The 21,845-nt window shown below is 37.5% G+C and overlaps 1 protein-coding gene across 3 annotated transcripts in view; it reads right to left on the reverse strand.

Annotated features, from left to right (window-relative positions):
- The window catches only part of LOC118220689 (RNA binding protein fox-1 homolog 1), a 330,165-nt gene that overhangs the window by 220,409 nt on the left and 87,911 nt on the right, over positions 1-21,845 (reverse strand). The window contains exon 1 of one of the 3 annotated variants that reach the window (XM_035404784.1): positions 15,949-16,017. The exons of the other annotated variants lie outside the window; for them this stretch is intronic. Within the exon in view, the coding sequence (XP_035260675.1) occupies positions 15,949-15,981 (33 nt within the window). The 5' untranslated portion in view covers positions 15,982-16,017. Of the gene's footprint in view, positions 1-15,948; positions 16,018-21,845 lie in introns of those variants that run through there. 3 annotated transcript variants of the gene reach the window in all.

The following is a 21,845-nucleotide window of genomic DNA, read 5'->3' on the forward strand; positions in this document are numbered from 1 at the left end:
AATACGTATTAATTAATATGCATAATCAACTATTTTGTTCTTTAAAGTGGCAATCCTTCATTTTTCAGTTTTGGTGGATTTGGTGACACCTGTGGTGACTGGTGGCCACAAAAGTTCATTTTCACACTCAAAATACCAGAGTTCCATTCAAAACGAACCCCAATGAAAGTAGGAGCACATCGAGTGTTTATTTTTCTTAATAATCCAACGCTAGCATATTTAGGAGAAAGAAAAGACAACAAACAAAGTCGTCTGACACAGATATATTGAGAAATGTATCAAACTTAATTTAGGATTTTAAGCACTTGCTCTTTTGCGTTCCTCACGCAAGTTGCTGTGGGTGCCTCGGCACATTTAAAACCTTGGAAAGCCAGTGGAAAATAGCATATAGAGCAGAAATTTAAGAATACAAACACATTGAACTGATATTGCTATAAATATGCCAGGGTGATACGGCATCATATATATATATCGCTGGGGAGAGAACGTCTGGGCTGCTCTGCTTTCCCTGTTGCCACCTCGACCATGATCTGGATCAAGCAGTTAGAAAATGAATGGACAGATGGATGATACTCAGGGAGGTCATGGAGAGACGTTTGCATATGAGACACTATATGGTGTTGAAAACCATCTACATGTAGTCCCCTTTGGATGCACCAAACTGATTAAGAAAAAAAATAGTCACCTGGTCACATGCATTTATAGTAAGTAAACACCAGATTAGTTTGTGTGGACGACTATACCTGGGTGTTAAGAAACAAACAGAAGTAAGTAAATAAAGTGTGGTTTTTGAGGGCAGTTGTCATCTATGACCTGAGTCATTTCCGGTCCTGGTCGATGAAAATTGCCAAAAATGTCACCATGACATTTAACAAGTCCAAAAATCACATAAACCCATTCCGGAAAGACAGCAGATGCAGATTTGTGTGTGCATTGTCCAGGGATTCACACTGTTCAGTCACTTCCCTGGACAAGTACTTGCTCATTCTGCCCTCAAATCTCCTGGAATTTTACTTTCACCCTAAGAGAAATCTGAAGGATGGCTTATGGTACGTAATGTTAGCCTTTTAAAAGTAATTTGTTTTAGGACACAAATCCATGTTAAACAATAGTCAGACATGCAGCTAGCTAGTTAGCTAAAATAAAAGTGTTATTTTCTGCAGGCTAACATGGAGCCAATGGAGGTGAAATATGAAGGGGCAGACTGAACCAAATGGGTCTGCCATCTCCAGAATCAGCAGCACTATAACTACTGTGCGGTTAAGACTGATGAAAACAAACATCACAGATAAAATATATAAAATACAATAAAATGTCCCTGTACATTATGTGTACATTGTCACTTTTATGTCTCCATATATATTTTCGATAATGTTTTGGTCGCATATGATTTGCTCGTGCCAGGATGACATGGGCTTCATAGTACGAATAATTCAGTTTATATCCAAAATATTTTGGTATGGAATTAACATAATTTTCCCTTTGATTCAGATGAGGGCACAAGGGCAGAAAATGTAAATCACGTATAAATAAAAATGACTGTGAACTCCATGTGTAACAGGGGATGATGTTGTACTCCACACAAGCTTCACCTTTTGGCACAGCTAATGAACCTATGAATATTACTGTTGTTTTCATCTCACCAAAAAAACATGCCCTCATTTGCAAATAAGATGTGTTGTGCCAAATCTGTGCAGTTTCTGTTTATGACGTGGGTTATGAAGAGACTTCTCCCTTTCAAATCTGTCATGAACAACCATATAGTCAATGTGAAAAGGTAATTTTTAAGATGCTTTATTTTTATGATCCGAAGTCTCCCAGACTTTCTTTAAGATCTGTAATCTTTTAAGTTTCCCTTCAGAAAAAAAAAAAAAAAACTTTCTTGCATCTGTAGTGGTAAAAAGTTTCTTGCATCTCTTTTCTTGGCAAGGCAGTGATCATCCCAATGAACTTAGGTGAACTTCACAGTAATTGGTATTGCAGTGGGAACTGGTTGGTTCTAATTCCAATAGAGAGAGGCACTTTCAGTGCCACATTTAAAGGTATCCTGTGTATGATTTTTACATTGAAAATATTATATAATAATTATACAATAATCAAGTCATATCAATGATGCGCAGGCAGTCTCTTGCTTTATGCACCTTAGACAAATCCATGCTGCATTTCTTCTTCTAAAATCTGTTTGGGACATTTTTGGGTGTGACAAGTTTTTCTGTGTAGGGAGAGGAGGGTGTGGCTACAGAGCCAGTGGGGTGGGATCAGGTTTCAACAGAGTGTCCGCAGCTAGCTACCCCAATGGCGGAGGTGAAGTTGTACAAGTACAGTGAAGTGAAACAACAAGCCAACAGGGCTCATTCAAAAACCAGTTTCAACCTTGGAATGGCTTTTCCAAGCAATAGATGGTAATGCACACTATTAGACACATATTCATACGCTATTTTTTAAAAATCACACTAAATGGTATTGTGGCATAGTACTTTAATCAAGGATTCCAGGGAAGAACATAAATTCAAGTATTGCACAGCATGGAAAATTTTCAGTTTTCCTTAGGGTAAATGGCTCAAGATCCCCTTGCACTACAGGGAAGAGGCAACAGTTTGGCTGCCGCATCTGTACAATATGTTATTGAAAACTGGAGAATATTCTATGGAGAAAAGGTTCAAAAGATGGAAGCCCTACTGTACATTAATTACGACAACACTGCCATCTACCTATTGCATAAATACATGAAAATTAACTTTTTGTGCTAATATCTTTTCTAATGTTTGGATTGAAAATGTATCTGTTGCAAAGTTATCCATGTACATAAAGTGTGTATTGCCTGAAAAAATATCTTCACAAGTTTGTTGTGCTGAAAAATCATGAACGCATAGTTGCTAATATAGCCTAAACAAAACGTGGTAGCCATTGCAGTATTGAATGTATACTGGGGGAAATCACACTGGCTTGAAAAATAACTAACCCCTTCTTACATGAAAATATACCAGGCAATTACACAATGTCACAATGATTTATTATATGTAATGCAAATTCTGTTTTTTTTTTCACATAGGAAATACCCCAAGTTCTCAATAAACAGTCTATTATCTTTACGCAGTATTAGGCTGAAGCCTTTTGCATCATCTTTGGTTTGACAATTTTTTGCATATATTCAGGATGAAAACGGGACATGCTAATTTTGCAAAGTTGAAAATGCTTAGGAGTATTTTATGCGATCCTGATTTTGACAAATTATACATTACACATATAAACAAAACACAACAGTGAACTCTATTTATTACTTTTTTTCGTGAAATAAAGTAAGGCAAAAACTTTCCTGAAAAAAAAAATCTATACATTTGTATTTTTATGATCAAGAAAGAGAATATCTTCATACAATTTATCTAAAACATCAGCTTGAATCTGTATTGTATCGTAATATTGTGGAATAACTGCTTCAGTCACTATAAATGCTGATGGCACTGATCAATAAAATGAAGACATTGGAACACCGCCACAATGCACAAACAGGCCCAAAAGGCTCAAATAACATTTAGAGAGCAGTTCCTTTGGCCATTCTTTGCTACATTTGCAGTGTCAGTATTACCACTGCATTGCTCTACCAAAGACTTCATTTAACAGATTAAATCTGCACTCTTGTGGTTTCCTTCAAGCATTATATCCATAAATATATGTTCTGAACAGATAGTTTCCTTAACTATATAAAACATTTTTTTTAAATCCTACAACCGAGTTAACTGGAATACGATTTTCATCATGTTTTTTGAGTTGTGTACAAAAAAAATGCATGGAAAAAAAAAACACAGGCTTTCACACAGTTGATGAACGTTCTGCTGTAAGACGCCATCATGACTATATACCTAACTAAATTAATTTATTCAATATCAAATAAATACACATGTGCTTAGAAGATTATGATCCTAAATACAAAACAAAAAATTCCATGCAAGCTTGTAACAGCTATGGAAAAAAGCTTAAAAAATAAAATGTAAAACAACCTTTATCTTAATAGACTATTATGTTGGACAAGAGCATGTACCTTTAAAGTCAGCTTTCTCAGACAGAAAGGCATTCAATTTCTTGGCTAATTAATTCCACACACAGAAAGCAACAACAAAGCTGTATCCTGAATTAGTATGCACATATGCAAGTGTGGAGCATTTCTCATCATTTTGGTTAGAAGAAAAATCAATAGATGCATTTGGACATCAAAGTTTCAGTGAATAATAAAGAACCTGTGCAGTTGCAAAGCTACGTTTTTTCTTTTTTTCAGTTTTACTCCTGAAAATGATGTGTAGCACTGTAAATCTGTTTCTCAGCAGATCATGTAGTGCATTGTATCAGAAGGCAAACACCAGATTCCATGTGCGGTGTACAGAGGAGCTTGTTTACCAGTGCAATGTGGATTCCCCTGAGCTCCACACTACTGTCTCCCCAGTATGTTACTGTTTTCCTGTGGTCCCATGGCTGCCTCATCATAAATGTGAAAGATGGAACTGCCACAGTTTTGTGTCCCCAAGACCACTAGCAAAAATGCCACAGATGACAGAAAATTACCATTAATAGCAGCCCTATATATCAGGTTGATGTTCTGAAAATACGTTTGGGTTCCGCATGTATTTTTACAGGTAACAATCATAAACATTTTATGTTTCCTATCGTATACTGTGTGCTTTTCAAGATGTTGGTTTTATAACAATGTTTCATTAAAATCAACAGAAAACCAATTCGGAATTGGCACTGCAACGTGCTATGACATAGTCTTATATTTCAGTCCACTAATGACACCTGTGTTTTAGTCATCCATCCATCTGTCCACACATTGATCCATCATCCATCCATCCATTATCTAACCTGCTTATTTCTAGTCAGGGTTGCGGGAGGGCTGTAGCCTATCCTAGCATGCATTAGGCAAGAGGCAGGAATACATCCTGTATAAGGGTGTATTAGTCATTAGCATTGCATTGTATAAAGTAAAAGTTAGAGGGAAGAACAGAAAGTGAAACTGACCCCAAATCAGTTTAATAGCTAGAATATGTCACAATATGCACAGTGTAATATTGCAGAGTATTCAACTATATTGGAAACTGTATGTCTTACCTGATCATAAAAGGCCAAATTAAAAAAAAGAATAAAGAAGAGGCACTTTTACTGCAGACTACAGAGGGCTACACAGAATGAAACCATTAACCGTAACACAGAGCAGCACAGAGATATATTGGCTATGCTGCTATATCTAATCCTCTTAAGACTTTTGATCAATATTTAAATCTCTGGGCCAGCATGGCTTATGCACCTTGAGATGTACATTGGGTGCTCATTGGGCTTCTGAGGTCAATGCACAGCAAAAACAGTGCACTCAGATAGAAACTGTGCTCCATATTGGGACAGCTCTGCTTCCCTAAATCAACCAGTGGCATTTCCACAACCTGGACCAAAATGCCAAATAACTCCACAACCATAAGTCCTTTGAGTCCATGGAGTTATAGCTTTCTGAAAACTAAAAAAAACAAAACAAAAGTACCTACATCAGCACTACAGCAGCTACAATGGCTAAATACAATGGCAACAGTATATTTTTTACCAATTGATTTGAATGACTCATTGTTAACTTCTCATAGCTCATGATTTGAATATGTTTTACATGCTTGAAGCTGAATTTTACATCTCAGGTGTGCATGTGTTTTGAAAATGATAATAATTTTAAAGTGCTGTTAAGGCACCTATCCAGTAAAAATTCTAAATTCACTAAAATCATTGCAGTTGTACAGAATTAATTGGGAACCTGCCCTTCATTCAGTGATTGAAATGTATTTTATTTGTGTGTACACTGTGCATTATTTTGTACATGATTTGTGTCTGACCTCTGACAAACAAGCAAATACATATAGTTAGGCAACTTAACTGAGGTTGCCATTTAGTTCATACCAACTTGGCTTGGTTCCATTAAATGTAAATTACAAGCTAGACTTTGCAGTATGGCAACTGCATTTGTAAGTGTACTTTACAAATACGTCTTGGGGATCATTTTACTTGCTCATAAACAATGATATGTCATTCATAGATCATAGGTTACAGTTAAGCTAATGAAAAAAAAAAAAAAAAACCAGGGAATTTATGGAACAGCCATGTCCATAGGTACAGTTTGATATGAAAGTAAAAGACTATGGCTGGCAATTCAACTGTGTAAGCAAGTAATACTCATTATTCTGTGAGTTGTCAAGTAGTTGTACATGTGATGCCTGTGAATTACAATTATATCCATTCAAATGGACAAGAACACCATATTTATGTTCTTCTCTGCAAAGAAAGAAGCCTTGTCCTATTAATGTGAGTGTGCAGCTGCAACTTTAGCAGAAATGCCTTTTTCTACAAATTCAAACAAAAACTAAATCTTCATACCTGTTTTCCCTATGAAAGTATGTAATGTGGTGTATATACTTTGATATTATCTCTGCTTTAAAAACAGAACTTAAATACGAAATATATAACTCCAAGGATCCGAGATGGATCTAGATGGCTAGCTTTGGTATTGTAAATGCATGCACTACGAACACTTTATATAGCGTACTAGCTAATTTATATATTGCTTGCTAACACACACACGAAAATCCCATGTAATCAGAAGCACCAGCTGAGCAACCTAGCTAGTTACTGAGTGTCATCATATCTTGTAGCAATCAATCACATATGCACACATGCACAAATACAAAATAATGTCAGATCAACGTACCAAACATCCTAGTTAGCTACCAATAAACATACATCTAATAACACCACCAGAAACATAGGCTTGATGTTATATGAAACCAAACAAAGAACATTTCTGATTAAATGCATCTCCATTAAAGACAAAGAACATCACATCATAAATCTGGAGCACTAACTTTTAAAAAGTAAGTTTTCTTTCCCTCAAACAATTATTCTCAGGGAAATAAATGCTCTAAATAAATGTTCAAAACTGTTCAAAACCAAAGGGTGGGTGGATCAATGTTTCATATCTATCGCTATACTACCTTTAATACCCACCACATCATTATTTATTTATAAACCAATTTCTTGAGGCCTGCACTCTATCACTGAAGGCATTTATTTTCTGATTTGAAAGGAATGGAACTTAAGGAAACTTCATATGACTTTGAAAGACTGGCCTTTACTTATTGTGCAGAATTCAAGTCATTGCACAGAATGGCTCCTGTAATTTGGTGGATTATCAGTGCACAGTTTCCTCGAAGCAAAAAACTAGAGCAGCGCATTGTTATTCTCCACGTTCATCAGCAGGCCAAAACCAAAAGAAAGAAAACAATTACTATTCATATGTCAATATTCAAACCTCTTGATTATGCTCTTAACTGACAGTACAGAGGGCTGAAAGTGTCATGCGGTGCCTAATTGAATGCACTTTGCATTTCTTCAGAAGTTAAAGAACCAGGCCATAACAATTAATCCGGTATAACAAATTTCAAAATGGAGGTTTCCTGGTTCTTCCTGCTCTCTCGAAATGTTTAACTTTTGCTCTTTCATCACTGAGTTAAACACTGGCTAATTTACATACAGTAACAGTGAACACATATTTATTCCATATTTGCTCTACAATAGTACAACATTCACCACATTACACAGTTTAATTTAATTTAGCAGCTCATGGTTTTCTCAGTTGCCATGCTGCTCACAAGTAAATTCAATTCAACTTAACACCATAATTTGGTCTGGCTTGCAATAAACTGGACACATACATGTATCCCCATTGGTTCTCTGAACTTATCACATTCAAGATACAATACACCAAACCCATGTACAAGACTTCACATCAATAACATAGCATTTTGCAATGCAAAGACAGTATGCAGAATCATACATATTCAAACATATTCTATGGGAGCGAGTAAAATAAAAGTTCAGAGAGAAGATTTTTCTGTGTAGCATTACCATTCCAGAGTGTTATTACCGCTGATGGAATAGGTCTCAAAGGCCGGTGCATTGCCTCTGAAGCCACCGACATAAGAAGGCGCCTCAGCCATTCATGTGACAGAGCTTCCTCACAAATCATCTCCAGCAGCGTCTTTAGAATGGTCATGCCTCAAGGCACACAACTACAGACACAAAGCTCCATGTACTGTATAGGCAGCTGTGTTATTAGCATTCAGGGGCAGCAGCAAATCTATAGGGGGTAACACCAGAGTATCAACTGTGAGAAGAGAAAAGAAAGAAAGAAAGAAAGAAAGAAAACTCTTACCATAATGACATGGCTGCTTATTTCTCATTTGCCATTGTGTTTCTGAGCTAACTTCACAGGGCTATTGGTTTTACTGGCAATGGCAACAAGACAACAAACATTTTGTGGGTTTACGTAGTGGCAGCTTTGATAAACCAGCTTCTGGTAATGTCTACCTGTTGCCCTGTTTGTGAAAGGCTGTCTTTGCCTGTCAACAGAGACTTCTTTACTCAAAGGGGGTTGTATAAATATCATACCCATATTTTCTTTCATCCATTGATTTGAATATAAACTGAAAGATCTAAGCAGGGCCGGATTAAGACTACATGGGCCCTGGGGCTATGACAGCCTTTAGACCCCCCCACCCAAAAAACAAAAACAAAAAAAAACCTGAATCTTCTTTAAAAAATGTATCACAGAAAATTATTAGTGCTGAGTTTAGGCCTACTGCATAAGTTACAAATAAAATCTATCCAAATCAACAACAGCTCACATCTCATGTGAGATGGCTGTGCAGAACAAAGGAGTAAGAGCGCAACATTACTAAACGTAAACACATAATCAATACACTGCCCATATGTAAGCATACTGAAACAAACTCAACAAACAGCTAGCACATGAAGAACACATAAATTATTGCTTACGGAGAGTTGCAATTTAGCAACTTGCCTCCATACATTTCAATAGGAGATGATTTTTTCGCGTCCGCAAGGCATGCTGGAATGGCAGACGACACTAGGCAAACCAGTGGAGTGACTGAAAGGACGGGGAAGAGGTTATCTCATTGGAGGAAGTGAGGCTTTATCCTTAGCTTGCTCAGTAATAGAAAATAATATTGTGGATCCTCAGGAGTACTTGTCAAATTATTTTACAGGCTTTGTCAGCACCAAGACAAATTGAATGACACAAATAAGGCTCCATTAGAGATCATTGTTCACAACATTGTAGGTACTGAGGTAGCTATCTTTTCAGGTGACGGTTAACTTAGCTATCTTAGAGCAAAAGCTGCTTTCAAGTGGTGTCAGATTTACAGTCTACACAGGTTTCCCACCAGGATAGTCCAGCTTATGTTGGATGAGCATCGAGACCCGAAAGCAGCGTTAGATGAGGCTTAGCTAAATTTGAGCTCATGTTAGGAAGTGAGAACAAATATATGTATGCCATTTCTCAGATAGCTATGCACATGCGACCAAGAATTTGTCAAGTGCGACTAGACATTTTCATTGGTCGCACCGGTGCGCCTGACATTTAGCAGGTCTGTCTCTGTGTGTGTATGTGTGTAGCGCATAGACCGTATAAAAATATGGACGAAGTGCTTCATGACGTCACCCACTGATTTGCTATGATTAGTCCTCACTGGCGCATGAAGCCCAAACTAGGGCGCAGCCACATTGCCCATTACAACCAACGCAATCGCAGTAGAGCGAAAGACGAGTCCACAACTACAAGAAAATCCACCCCGACTACCTTACATGGTAATTAGACACGTCCACGTCTGGACAACAAGCGTGGCCTTGCAACCACAGAACCGTACTGTCATAACATTTCAAAAAAGTTAATTGTGCAAGATACGTTTAGTGTTACGATATTTACATAGAAAAATAGATAAAACAGATCATTAGCTAACTAGCTAGCTAGTAATATAGACAGATAGATAACAGAACTCTAGATAGCTAGGCAGATGTATCTAGCATAACTAGCTAGCAAGTTAGCTAGATAGACAGATAGCTCGATAGCAAGACAGTAAAAGCTTGCTCCCCCTAGAAAAGCAAATCCCGCTAGCTTGTCTTCTTAAAGAGGCTTCAAAACTGCTTACAAATTTGATTTCTCTTACAACATATACAAATTATAAAAGACGAGACTTTATGAGAATCAACTGAAACCCCAAACTGGTCAGAAATCGTGTTTTTACATAGAACCTTGTTTATCTGAAAATGTCTCAAATGTATTAACCGAAAGAACTGGAGAGAAGAATCCTTAGAATAGTGGTTAGTACAGTTGAATGCAGCACACAACATTTTTGGACCTTGGACTTTTAAATGGTGAGATCGTATGTAGCTAGCTAATCGGAATAAAACGACACAGCATCACACCTGCCGCTGAAGCACTCTGCCAGGATGCGAGGATGGGTAAATCCTTATATGGTCATACAGTAGTAGGACAAGCCACATTGCACACACTGAAATTAACCCAGATTTGGGAATTTTGGCAGACTTATTTTAAAAAATCAGACCCAGGGGAGACATTACAAGGGATGGGATTAACTAGTTAAACCATCATTTCTTGTGTAAAAAATTTATTGACTTCATATTTCCTCAGAGAAAATTGATCTCATTTCAGGCTTTCCCCATTGACTTAACATTGGGTGGGCGGGGTTTCAAGTTCTTTTTGCAACCAGACATTGCAGTTCATGCAGTAGCCACTGGGGAACTGAGGCGAGTTGTTGCCTCTTGGTGTAGCGTTATTTATTTTCCCCCACCCGCATTCTGCGAACACCCGCCCCTACTCTGCCTCTGGTTGGCTCTGACCCTGATATTCTTCTTCGCTGAATGCGGGTGGGGAAAACAAAAAAAGAGGTATGTGTGTATTAGTGATGAGCGGATCGCAGTTATATCCGCGGGCACCACTGTTTATCCGCGGATCGGGCGAGCCGAGTCACAAAAATTAACATTCTGATTAACAGCGGATGGGTTGCGGGTGGGTGAAATAATACATAATTGATGAGTTAAATATTAATTACATTCTCTAAAATGTGAACACATTTTAAGATTCATTTTTCGTCAGGCACGAATTAGCAGACTAGACTCTCATTGCGCCAATTGCGGCGTCCATTTGTCTTAAGCAGCAATTGAGGCAAAAATTGAGGAGAAAATTTTAAAAAGGAGAATTTAAAAAAAAAATAAAAAAAAGGAAGGGCAGAAAAGTTCCGTGTGGGAGCGATTTAGTGAAATACTTAACCATAACGAGTCAAGTGCTGGGTGTGTCATATGCAACAGCTGCGAAATAATGGGAAATAACGGTAACGTGTGATCGGTGCGGGTCTCTAAATCGGAGAAAATAATTTTTCAGGTGGGTGGGAGCAGCGCATACTTTGAGTTTGATTTATTTATTTGAGTTTGTCAAACACTTTAAACATCAGCACCTTTTAAGTTCATTTTTTAAACAATTGAGGTTATTGCGATTTCTTGTTTGTGCCGTGATTTAAATTAAAAAAACATTTATCTGCACTAGTGTTGCATGGTAGGCCTATAGCCTGCCAAAACAAAAAAAAACCGGTTCGGTATTAGAATTTTCTAACATTCGGTAGCCTACTTTTAGGTCAAATGTAAATGCCAGGGAAATGTGTCTCCCGCATTACTGATTGAGAGGATGAAAGCTGTAATTTGTCTGAATCATCACTAGATGGCAGTAGCAACTAAGGTAGCCAAGTCAGGTGAGGTGCGCTTGTGCATTCACCTCGTTGATACAGCGCAAGCTTCGACTCAGTTCACTTCAGTAGCGACTAGCGAGAGACAGAAAAGTAATGCCTCAGGCTCAACATGTTCTGATTTGGAAATATTTTATTTATGTTATGTAATAATTTATTTCTGTTATTTAATATGGTGTTGTTCTAACACTATACTATAGGTGTTCTAATTTGGAAATATTTTATTATAGGAAAATGCTGTATTGTTATTAAAATATGCTGTTTTCAGATCTATTTTAAAGTGAAAAACCTGTTTAAAGATTCTTTAGTTTACAATTGTTTAATTATTGATATATATATATATATATTTGTATTGTTTAGTGTTCTAACACTATAGGCCTATGCTTATTAATATGTTGAACAGGCTTCAACTTAAAGGTTGTTAATAAACCGTGAATTCAAAAATGAGGTCAACCCTTGTGGACATTACGTTGATGATCTATTAAGGTAATTTCAGTATCGTTAGGTACCGAGTATCGAATCAGTATCGTTTAAGTTTCAAGTATCGTTTCAATATCGAGTATCGTGATACTAAACCTGGTATCGGTATCAAAGTCAAAATTTTGGTATGGTGACAACACTAATCTGCACCTTTATTCCTGTTTACAATCATTTACATAATGTGTTAAGAAATTACCAATGTGTATGGGAACTGACAAAAAAGGTAATGCTCAAAATGTATTATTGCGGCGGTGAAAAATTTTGGGTGCACCTAAATTATGTGCTGGTGCACCTAAATGGAAAGGTTAGGTGCATCATTGCAACCAATGTAAAAAGTTAGTCTGGAGCCCTGCAGTTTGCTTGTTTTCTGCCACCATAATGCGTACACAACTGCTGTGACCTAAATGTGATGTATGTTCCAAAATGGTCGATTAAAAAATGGAGAGAGATGATGCAGAAATGGCTTTGCCATTTGTAAGACTGGGATGGCAAACGTTTTGCCACAAAAACGTTTTGACCAAAAATGCTCGTTTTCATTTTTAGCATCTTACCATGGTATGAATGGGACAATTGACTCCAAGGTATGCGGTTATGAGAATTTAATGCATGCCTCTTTTTGTCAGGTGATTCTTCGCCTCTGCATTGCGTATTAAAATCAAATAACTACACAGCTAGTCGTCCATTATCATTTGTATAGCCTAATAAATATCTGTGTGGATGGGAATACGAAAGAGTACTGGTGCGAGGATGGCTCAACATTTTTGTGCAATAATGCCACAGAACTGTGTACAGTTCTGAATATGTGGACATGGCTCAGTGGCACACATCACAATTTAACGATGACACGCTACTACCACGGCATGGCAAACTACCCACAATGTTTCTTCTGGCATGCAGTTGGGGTATTCTTGCTAAACTTAAATGAAGAACGCTAAACTCCACTGCAGATAAAGTGAAGCCACACCATTAGCACAAGAGGCTATTCCAACATGGTCAAAATGACTTTTCAAAGTGCAAAGCTCTGCACTTATTACAAATATCTACCTTTGGGGGTTCTGTCACCAATTTATTTTCATTTAATCTGATGCTTCTCTCATTACCTTACATCATCAGGAAATTTGTTTTCACTAAATGTAGCCAAGTGAATGTAATAGACAGATGCATGGAGATTTCCTTGTGTCTTTTAAAGTATTTCCCAGTGGTTTAAAAAAAAAAAAAAAAAAAAAAATGAAGTACTTGCTTTGAAATGTAAGCTAGATTTTATAGTTCAGTAGTAGATCCAGAGAGTCTTCACAGAGCTCACATGAACCCCCTGGGATTCTGGTGAAAGCCCTCCCCACCACTCAAAAGAGCGACTGAGTATGGTCGTGTCAAGGTTGCAGCATTCTGGCAAAATTTAAACGCAAAAGTAGGATAAAATTTCATATTTCTGAACCTCCCTCCCAGGCAATGCATGACATCTTTTCATATGAATTTGGCCTACATAAAACACATACTATGTCAATCCATATGTGAACAGAAATGTTATATTACATGAGGAAAATGACACATTTAAACTTTTCCCAAGTTGTGCCTTCACGCCAAGCTGTGCTAACATTGCTAGCAACAGTAGTTAAAATTCCTGCTGCACTCTCAAAGTCCATGGGAGAACGGAGTAAATGTACCAGCACATTATTACAGATAGCCTACTATTACTTTATGGTTATTTCTTTATTTATTTGACAGCTGAAAAAAATGTAGTAATAAAAAATACACATATAACTTTCCAAAATAATATTCAGCATATTATTTCCCTGGAAATACAAGGTGGCCTAATTCTACCACTTATTATTGTTCTTAGTCTCAAAAAGTTTTTAATTATAATGCTAACCAACCTTTGGCAGTCAGCAGTAAGCTCACTTATCACAAAGGTTGTGCTGATTACAGCTTTACACATGCCCAGTCTGCTTTGGTGTTAATTTATTCCTGCTATATAATTTCTCCTCTTGTCATGGAGGGAGTGCCCGCATTTGGAATATCGAGCACTAGTTTAAAAGTCAAGCTATGGTGTCGATATGAAAGAATCAATCGCACCTGGCTTGTTCTCAGAACTGAAACATCCTCTTCCCCCCAACTGCTTTGGTCAGTGGTTCATGCACTTCTCCCTGCGCAGCAAGAGAGGCTATCTAAACTGATACTTCCTCCTTTTTTCCAGCTTTTCCTTTTGACATACTCTATAGCTTTTCTACTGAACAATTATGAAAAAGAACTGACCATGTGGACTGAAATTGTATGACTTTCCAGTTATTACACACACACACATATATATATATATATCAACCAATAAAAAATAAAGAAAAACAGGATATCTACAACAAATACATTTGCAGACATTGAAAATGATGAAATATATCCAGGGCTAAAAAATAAAATAAAAAATCTTCTAAGTGTTAAGCCAACTGATCTGCCCAGTCAATATGTTTATTGATACTAATTATGAGAATATAGCACCACATTTTTCAGGACTGATCATAAATATTTATGTCTCTGTGTTATTTAGGTAAATATGATCTGTGTAATCACCCTATAGGAAAAATCTAGAAATGTATGGAGCAGCTAATAGTATGTTACAACAAAGAGAGTACTGTACCCATAACACTCTAAACCAAAAATAAGCAAGATTGTCTGGCTTTATTCTTAATACCTACCATCTTCTTTTCCCCCTTACGAACAAACACCTAATTTCAACAATTTAGACAGACCAGGACCTTGGAATGCCACTTAATATAGTGCCTAATCACAAAAAATGAATGTGGCACTGTCTTATTGGGCTGGCCCTGCTGCAAGCTGCTCCATTTTTTCACATAATTGCAGCATATACTTTATTGTGACAGGGCCTGAACAGTGGAATTCCAATACACTATACATCAGCTTCTACATTATTGGATTAGCTGGATGTGGCATCATTACCGCTGCACTTTCATTCCCATCATTGATCGCATCGCTCTTTCTATTTCACAATTAATGCAAGTGGGCCGGATTGATCAATCTTCTGATGAGTTTGGGCTGCAGTCAATATATTCTTATAGCTTTGTGCTGCCGATCTGCGTGTTTTATAGGTACAGCTAAAGATTTGTCATCCCTGCGTCGCGTGACTCTTTTTTTTTTTCTTTTTTTTAAGAGCTCCCAATCTTGTCAAGTGGTTGTACATGTGATGCCTGTGAATTACAATTATATCCATTCAAATGGACAAGAACACCATATGTATTTTCTTCTCTGCAAAGAAAGAAGCCTCGTCCTATTAATTAACTGCACTTTTCAAGTCGCTTAATGGGTTTAGAGTTTGGTTAGAGTTTATCTAATGTCTCTGATTATAATTATGTATTGATGAAGTGCAGATCGTCTGACAACAGTGCATGATTTTCTATCAGACATATGACCACACTTTTGACCAACTTGATTTTGACACTTTCTGCATTAGTGTTTTATATGCAGAGTATAGGCATACTTCTGTAAAGTATGCTTTCATTGAGGCTGAGGAATTCATTTGGTAGAATACCATAAAATTCTGGGGAAAGTAAAAGATTTATTTTTGTTTGTAGATCAGCATCAACTTAATGGCTGAATATAAATTACTTTAGTGGTTATGCTGAATGGATAAATAAACTATGCTACATAAAGACATTTTCATTAGGTGTGTCATGTCCAAAAGAAACAGACTTGTGTGGTTACTGCTCTAAAATGTTGGACTACAAAATTTAAACAAATAGACAGAATCCCTTTTTTTCATGAATATACTCATTTCAAAACTAAAATAAAAAAACAAACAAAAAAAAAAGGGCAATACTTTGATCTTGGTATGATTGTTGGTGCCAGACATGGTGGTTCCAGCATCTCCGAAATCAGCTGCTCTCCTGGGATTTTCAGGCACAAGACTTACAGAGAATGACGCAATAAGAAAGAAAAAAAAAAAACATCCAGTGACCAGCAGTTCTAGGTGGGAAAAATACATTGTTAATGAGGCCAGAGCAGAATGGGCAGACTCGTTCAAGCTAACAGAAAGCCCCAAAATGTTAAAATAACAGCTGTTTACAACAGTGGTGTGCAAAGGACACATCGGAACACACAATGTGTTGAAAACTGAAGCAGATGGGCAACAGCAGCAGAAGACCATGCTGGATTCAACCCGTCTGCTAAGAACAGGGAGATGATACTACAGTGGGCACATGATCACCAAAACTGGATCACTGAAGATTGGAGAAATGTAGCCTCGGCTAACGAATCTTGATTTCTGATGCAACATGCAGATTGTTCTGAATTCGGTGTAGACAGCATGAATCCATGGATCTTTCCTGCCTTGTGTCAGGCTGGAGGCAGTGGTGTAATGGTGTGGGGAATTTCTTGGTACAGATTAGGCCCCTTAATACCAATTGAGCATCATTCGAATGCCACAACATACCTAAGCATTGTTGCTGACCGTGTGTATCCTTTTATGGCTACGGTCTACCTTTTTTCTAATGGATACATGCAGAAGGATAATGCCATGTCACAAAACATGCATAATCATTACTTGTGTTGCACCATCAGAAATGGACAGTCAGCAAGGATGGTGCTAAGTCGTCATTATTTTAACGCCAGTAGGCCTCACAGGAGGCCAGTTCATTGATGTACAAGAATGATACTGTTTCAGCAGAATCTCAGGTGGACTCACTAAGCAACTGAGGCAAGTTCACCCCGATGGCATCTCACCAGTGACTGACCATATAATCTCTGCATCACTCCACTTGTAGTGATTGATTGCAACCTGACTTTGCAGCATTTTGTTGAGGAAGATCTGGGACCTCACTGTCCTGTGGGATCACCATAACATGACAATTCCAGAAGGACAATACACATGCTTATGCTATCCATGTAAACCGATTTCATGTAAAATGTGAATGCATGCCATAGATAGTTCATATCAAATTTTCAATCATCAATCAAACGTCAATCAAATTTTAAAATTAGTTAATCAAATTGTATTTATATAGCGCATTTTACAAAGATCACAACAGGCTTCACAACATAGCCTGGCCTAAACGCCCACAAAGCAAGCAAAGCAATCTGCCAAGATGGCATGCAGAAAGAAACCTTGGGATGAACAGTATACGGGGCCCATCCTCCTTCTTGCCAGCTCAGGGTGTGAAGCCATTGTGAAGTGACATATTTTCAGAAAGGTCTTTAAATATTAAAATACCCTTTGTTGACACAAAACAGTCTGGGCCAATTGAACGTGTACAATAAAACTGAAAGAATGTCAACAGACACCAGAATGTGATCTGTCCACCAGTCTGGATAGACACGCTTGTTTATAGTCACTGCAGGCCAATTCTGTGAAGAAGAACAGCAAAAGGCAGTCTGGTAATTGTTACTCTTGCTACATGTTTACCAAGACAGATCAAAAGAGGTCTCAGTTTTGGTATTTCAACACCGATGGATACAGAGCAAGTGGAAAGTGGGCTGGTATTAACTACAATGAGTTCAATGCCATTTCGCATTCCCAATAAAGCTTTTACACGACTGCCACCTTGTATTACTTGTTCATTACCTGCTCTTTGCCATCAGCTCTTTTGTATAACTGTTAACATTATGTCATTTATGTGGTATTAAATTATTAAATTCTTACCTCTGCTGCTGCTAGGAAATATATTACTTCATGGAGAGCTTCATTGTAATGTACCACTACCTTAGCACTAGTCCAATACAACATAGCACTGAAAGCAAGTTTTCTGCCTGAGATTTGTGAGTACAAGCTGTATTACATGATCTACAACATCTGTAATGGTTAGCTGCATCAACCAAACGGGCAGTCTTCTAAGAGTAACATATATGGCATAACAGTACACTCAAACACTGAGTGCATTGTTATGCCATGTTATGCACTGTTCAAATAAATGATACTGCTAAAAGATGCAGCTTCTCCTACCCTCACAGAAATGGGTAAAAGGAACAAATAGCTTTTCAGACTTGATATTTGACACAAGCATGCGGCCAAGCCCTTAATCCACTTGTCCAGGGAAGATATGCTTGTTCATGTATCATGTTCATGTACCTGTGATTTTGTTTCATTACAGACAGTATACATTCAATGGCTTCGTTAAAAATAAATAAATAAATACTATTACCATATACAGTATATATTTGGGATGCTCCAAAGGATTGGTTGCTGATACATATCGGCCGACGTTTGTGCTAAAGTACGGGATCGGTGATCTCTACTTCAGCCAATCCAAACTGCTGATACTATGACAGCACAATATGCAATGAAGGCAAACAATACCTACTCATCAAGATTACAAAATCTGTGTATTGCCGATCCACAATTTTAAATAATGTAGGTAAAATGTGCATAATTTTCCAATGTAAATAAAAATAACTTCATTACTTGCCCAATAGCCAAAATTAGGAAAACTGGCTATATCTGATGATATTGAGTAATTTGTGAATTACAACTGAGCATCTTACCAACAACTGAGCATCTTCTCTGGTGATGTGCTGTACAGGGCTGAACTGCAGCCGCCTTCAGCTTCTGCTTGTTTCTGGGGCTACATGCCTTAAGTTTTGTCTTCCCCATGTGAAACACATGTTCAGTTAGATTAAGATTTGGTGAATGACTTGGCCAGTAAAAAAAGGCTTTGCTATAGCAGTATGTTTTGAATCACTGTCTTGCTATAGGATGAAGCGCCATCCAATGCGTCTGAAGGCCTAAAATACTGCACTACAGTTCAAAATTCATTATGCAGCTGCTATCAGCGATTACATCATCAATTAAGACAAGTACCTGTGGCAGCCATACAAGCCCAAACCATAACACCCCCACCACATTTCACAGATGAGAGGCCACACTTTGCTCTTCTCATCACTCTGTTACACGTGCATCTTGGTTTCATCAATCCACAAAACCTTTTTCTAGAACTCTGCAGGTACTTTTAGGTACTTTTCTTCACTTCTCACCAGCAATGTAATAATTTCTTAATGATGCTCCAAACCCTAAGGTTTGTCCTGTCTCAGACTGACTTATTTCCCAGCTTCATAATTCATTGTATACACCACCACAGAGGTCTTCGTAGGCTTACCAAGCTGAGAATGTAACAACATAACTATACACAGGAACAGTTGTGGCCTCTGGCTTCCAGACCACGGGACTGACCCTCTGCTGAGTCACATTCACCATTAACTCTTTTCTGGTCATTGGAGACGATATATCGCCCATAGGTATGAGTGTGTAAGTGAATGGTGTGTGTGCCCTGCAATAGATTGGCAGCCTGTCCAGGGTGTATTCCTGCCTCTCGCCCAATGCACGCTGGTAGTGGCTCCAGCACCCTCTGCAACCCTGCCCAGGATAAGCGGGTATATATAATGGATTGATGGATGGATGATATTGTGTTTTTAATAACACACATTTATCTATAACTGTAAATGCAAGAGAGTAATATCAGAATAGTTGTAAAATACATAGTGAACTTTTAATTACATTGAAATAATTATTTTAAATTATACAGTAAATGATACTGTTATGATATCTGTATCTTTATGAACTACTTCATATTGAAATCTATTTTTTCTCACAAGTATTCTAGTATTTGCAACACACACTATGTCTGTGTAATCACCACATTTGTCCACGTAGATTTAAAATGTAATTAAAGGACAACTAGGCCAAACCACATTCCTGACTGAAAGATGTGTCCTCTGCAACACTCAATCAGTGCAGACACAAAGTAAGAAAAGCAACGAGTAAAACAGTCACCTTAGCACAGTTGGACAATACTAATGGACAATACTGATGCTACACTCATCAACAGTTTCACACTTTTCAAACTCAAAACAGTGTCATTTGTATTTAGTAATTGTTCCTTGACAGCATAAAGCTGTTAAAAGAATATTTTCTGGTCAACACACAGCACACGCTTTACTTAAAAAATAAAATAATGCTCTCAACCTTACGCATCAAAAAAAAAAAGGCTACATGTCACATACATTCTCCTAATGAGGAATGATCTAAATGTGATGGACCGACTACCCAGGTCACCTAACATGAACCCAAAAAAGCACCAGTGAATACTAAGCCAATTCTAATAAATACACATCGTGATCATGCATTATGTACTGCATCTTTGCAGAGCTTTGAGCAGCACTTCTCACTGAGTGGGCAATGATTTTCAAATGAGAAATAAATTCAGTTGTAATTCAGTTGATGGTCATGTGAAATGTGAAAATTCCTTAGAGGCCAAATATATGGTAACCAATGTTATTTTACCCCCAAATGATACTCTATATTCTGTTCTTCTCTATTATTGAATTGTGCCTGTATCATCTGTTTTACTTTTACTGCCTCTTGATATATATTGAAAATTTTTAAATAGTTCCATTTCACTCTGATTTATTATCTCTCTTGATACTTATCTTAGATGGACTTTGAATTTGGATGGTTTTTTATTATTGAAAGTGGGTTTTACACAATCTCATCTTTGTGAATAAATGTTTTTACTGGACAGATGCATGGAATTAAGTTGAGATTCAGAAACTGAACCCTGGCGCAAATCCATGCCATAACTCCAGTCAAGAAGAGAAATCACAGGAAGAAGAGCTGCAGGCTTCCTGGAAGACTTTAAGGCTGCGTGGGTGGACGTTGTCTGTATTCAATTCATTTCTCTCCTGGTTTGTACAAGTTTATTGGCTTGTACTGCACCTCTCAAATTATTAAAATGTCAAAATCCTATTCCTAGAACCAAAAAAAGCAGATATAAATATAAGACTATTGGCAGGCAGATCAGAAAAGATATCGCATGGGTCTGCAGTAGATAAAAGAAGCTTACTTGGAGAAAGGTATGTATACACAGCTTGGAAGCTTACAGAGAATGCTTAACAACTAAGAGCAGACAGAATATACCAATGTAAATTTATTGCACTGCACACTTATAAAGCACTTTATTCCATACAGCTGAATGCTTGCTTTACAGCTATTTTTTTTTACTGTTTGCTGGCACTATTGCAGGGCAGAATTTGCCAATATTATACATAATTGCTAGTGCCAATTCTTTTAAAGTAATAAGCTCTTAAAGTTAAAACTTTTTTTCTGCCATTAAGCAACACGGAGGGAGTTTTCCCACTTTTTCACTTTTAACAATGAATGTAATATAATGTCATGTAAGTGCTGAATTTGCTACTGTTGCTTTTTTTGCCCTCTCAAGTCCAAATAGTTGACTGGAAATAGATTAGCTAGCAAGGTGAATTTCATTTGGCTATGCATGCTGTTGCAGGCATTTTTCTTGCTGCTGGGAGCCAGCGAGTTGTTCACAACCCAATAGTGATTTTGGTATTTGCTCATAGTACTGGTAGTCACAATGTGAAAGTAATTGTGCAGTGACTGTGCTAGCCCATAGAATGCTGCGTCTTTGGAACACAGGACATTTCAAAACCTGCCTTTCACAATAATTAACTTTCTGGTAAAAATAACTATTTTTGCCTTAATATGCCAACTCACAATAATAACACAATAAAGCTAAGTTACAGCTTGGTGGGGCGGCATGACCCATACCTATACAGCACAGACAGCATGGCACATTTCAGGACATAATGTTTTTCAGGCATAATGTTAGGGAGATTATTGAAGGATTTACAAGAGAAAGCTCATTATGAAGTAACTGAAGGCCGAACACAAATGATAACATTATTGGTAAATGGTAAATGGACTGCATTTAT

This window comes from Anguilla anguilla, chromosome 2 (genome assembly GCF_013347855.1).
Source record: "Anguilla anguilla isolate fAngAng1 chromosome 2, fAngAng1.pri, whole genome shotgun sequence".
In the NCBI taxonomy this organism is placed as follows: domain Eukaryota; kingdom Metazoa; phylum Chordata; class Actinopteri; order Anguilliformes; family Anguillidae; genus Anguilla; species Anguilla anguilla.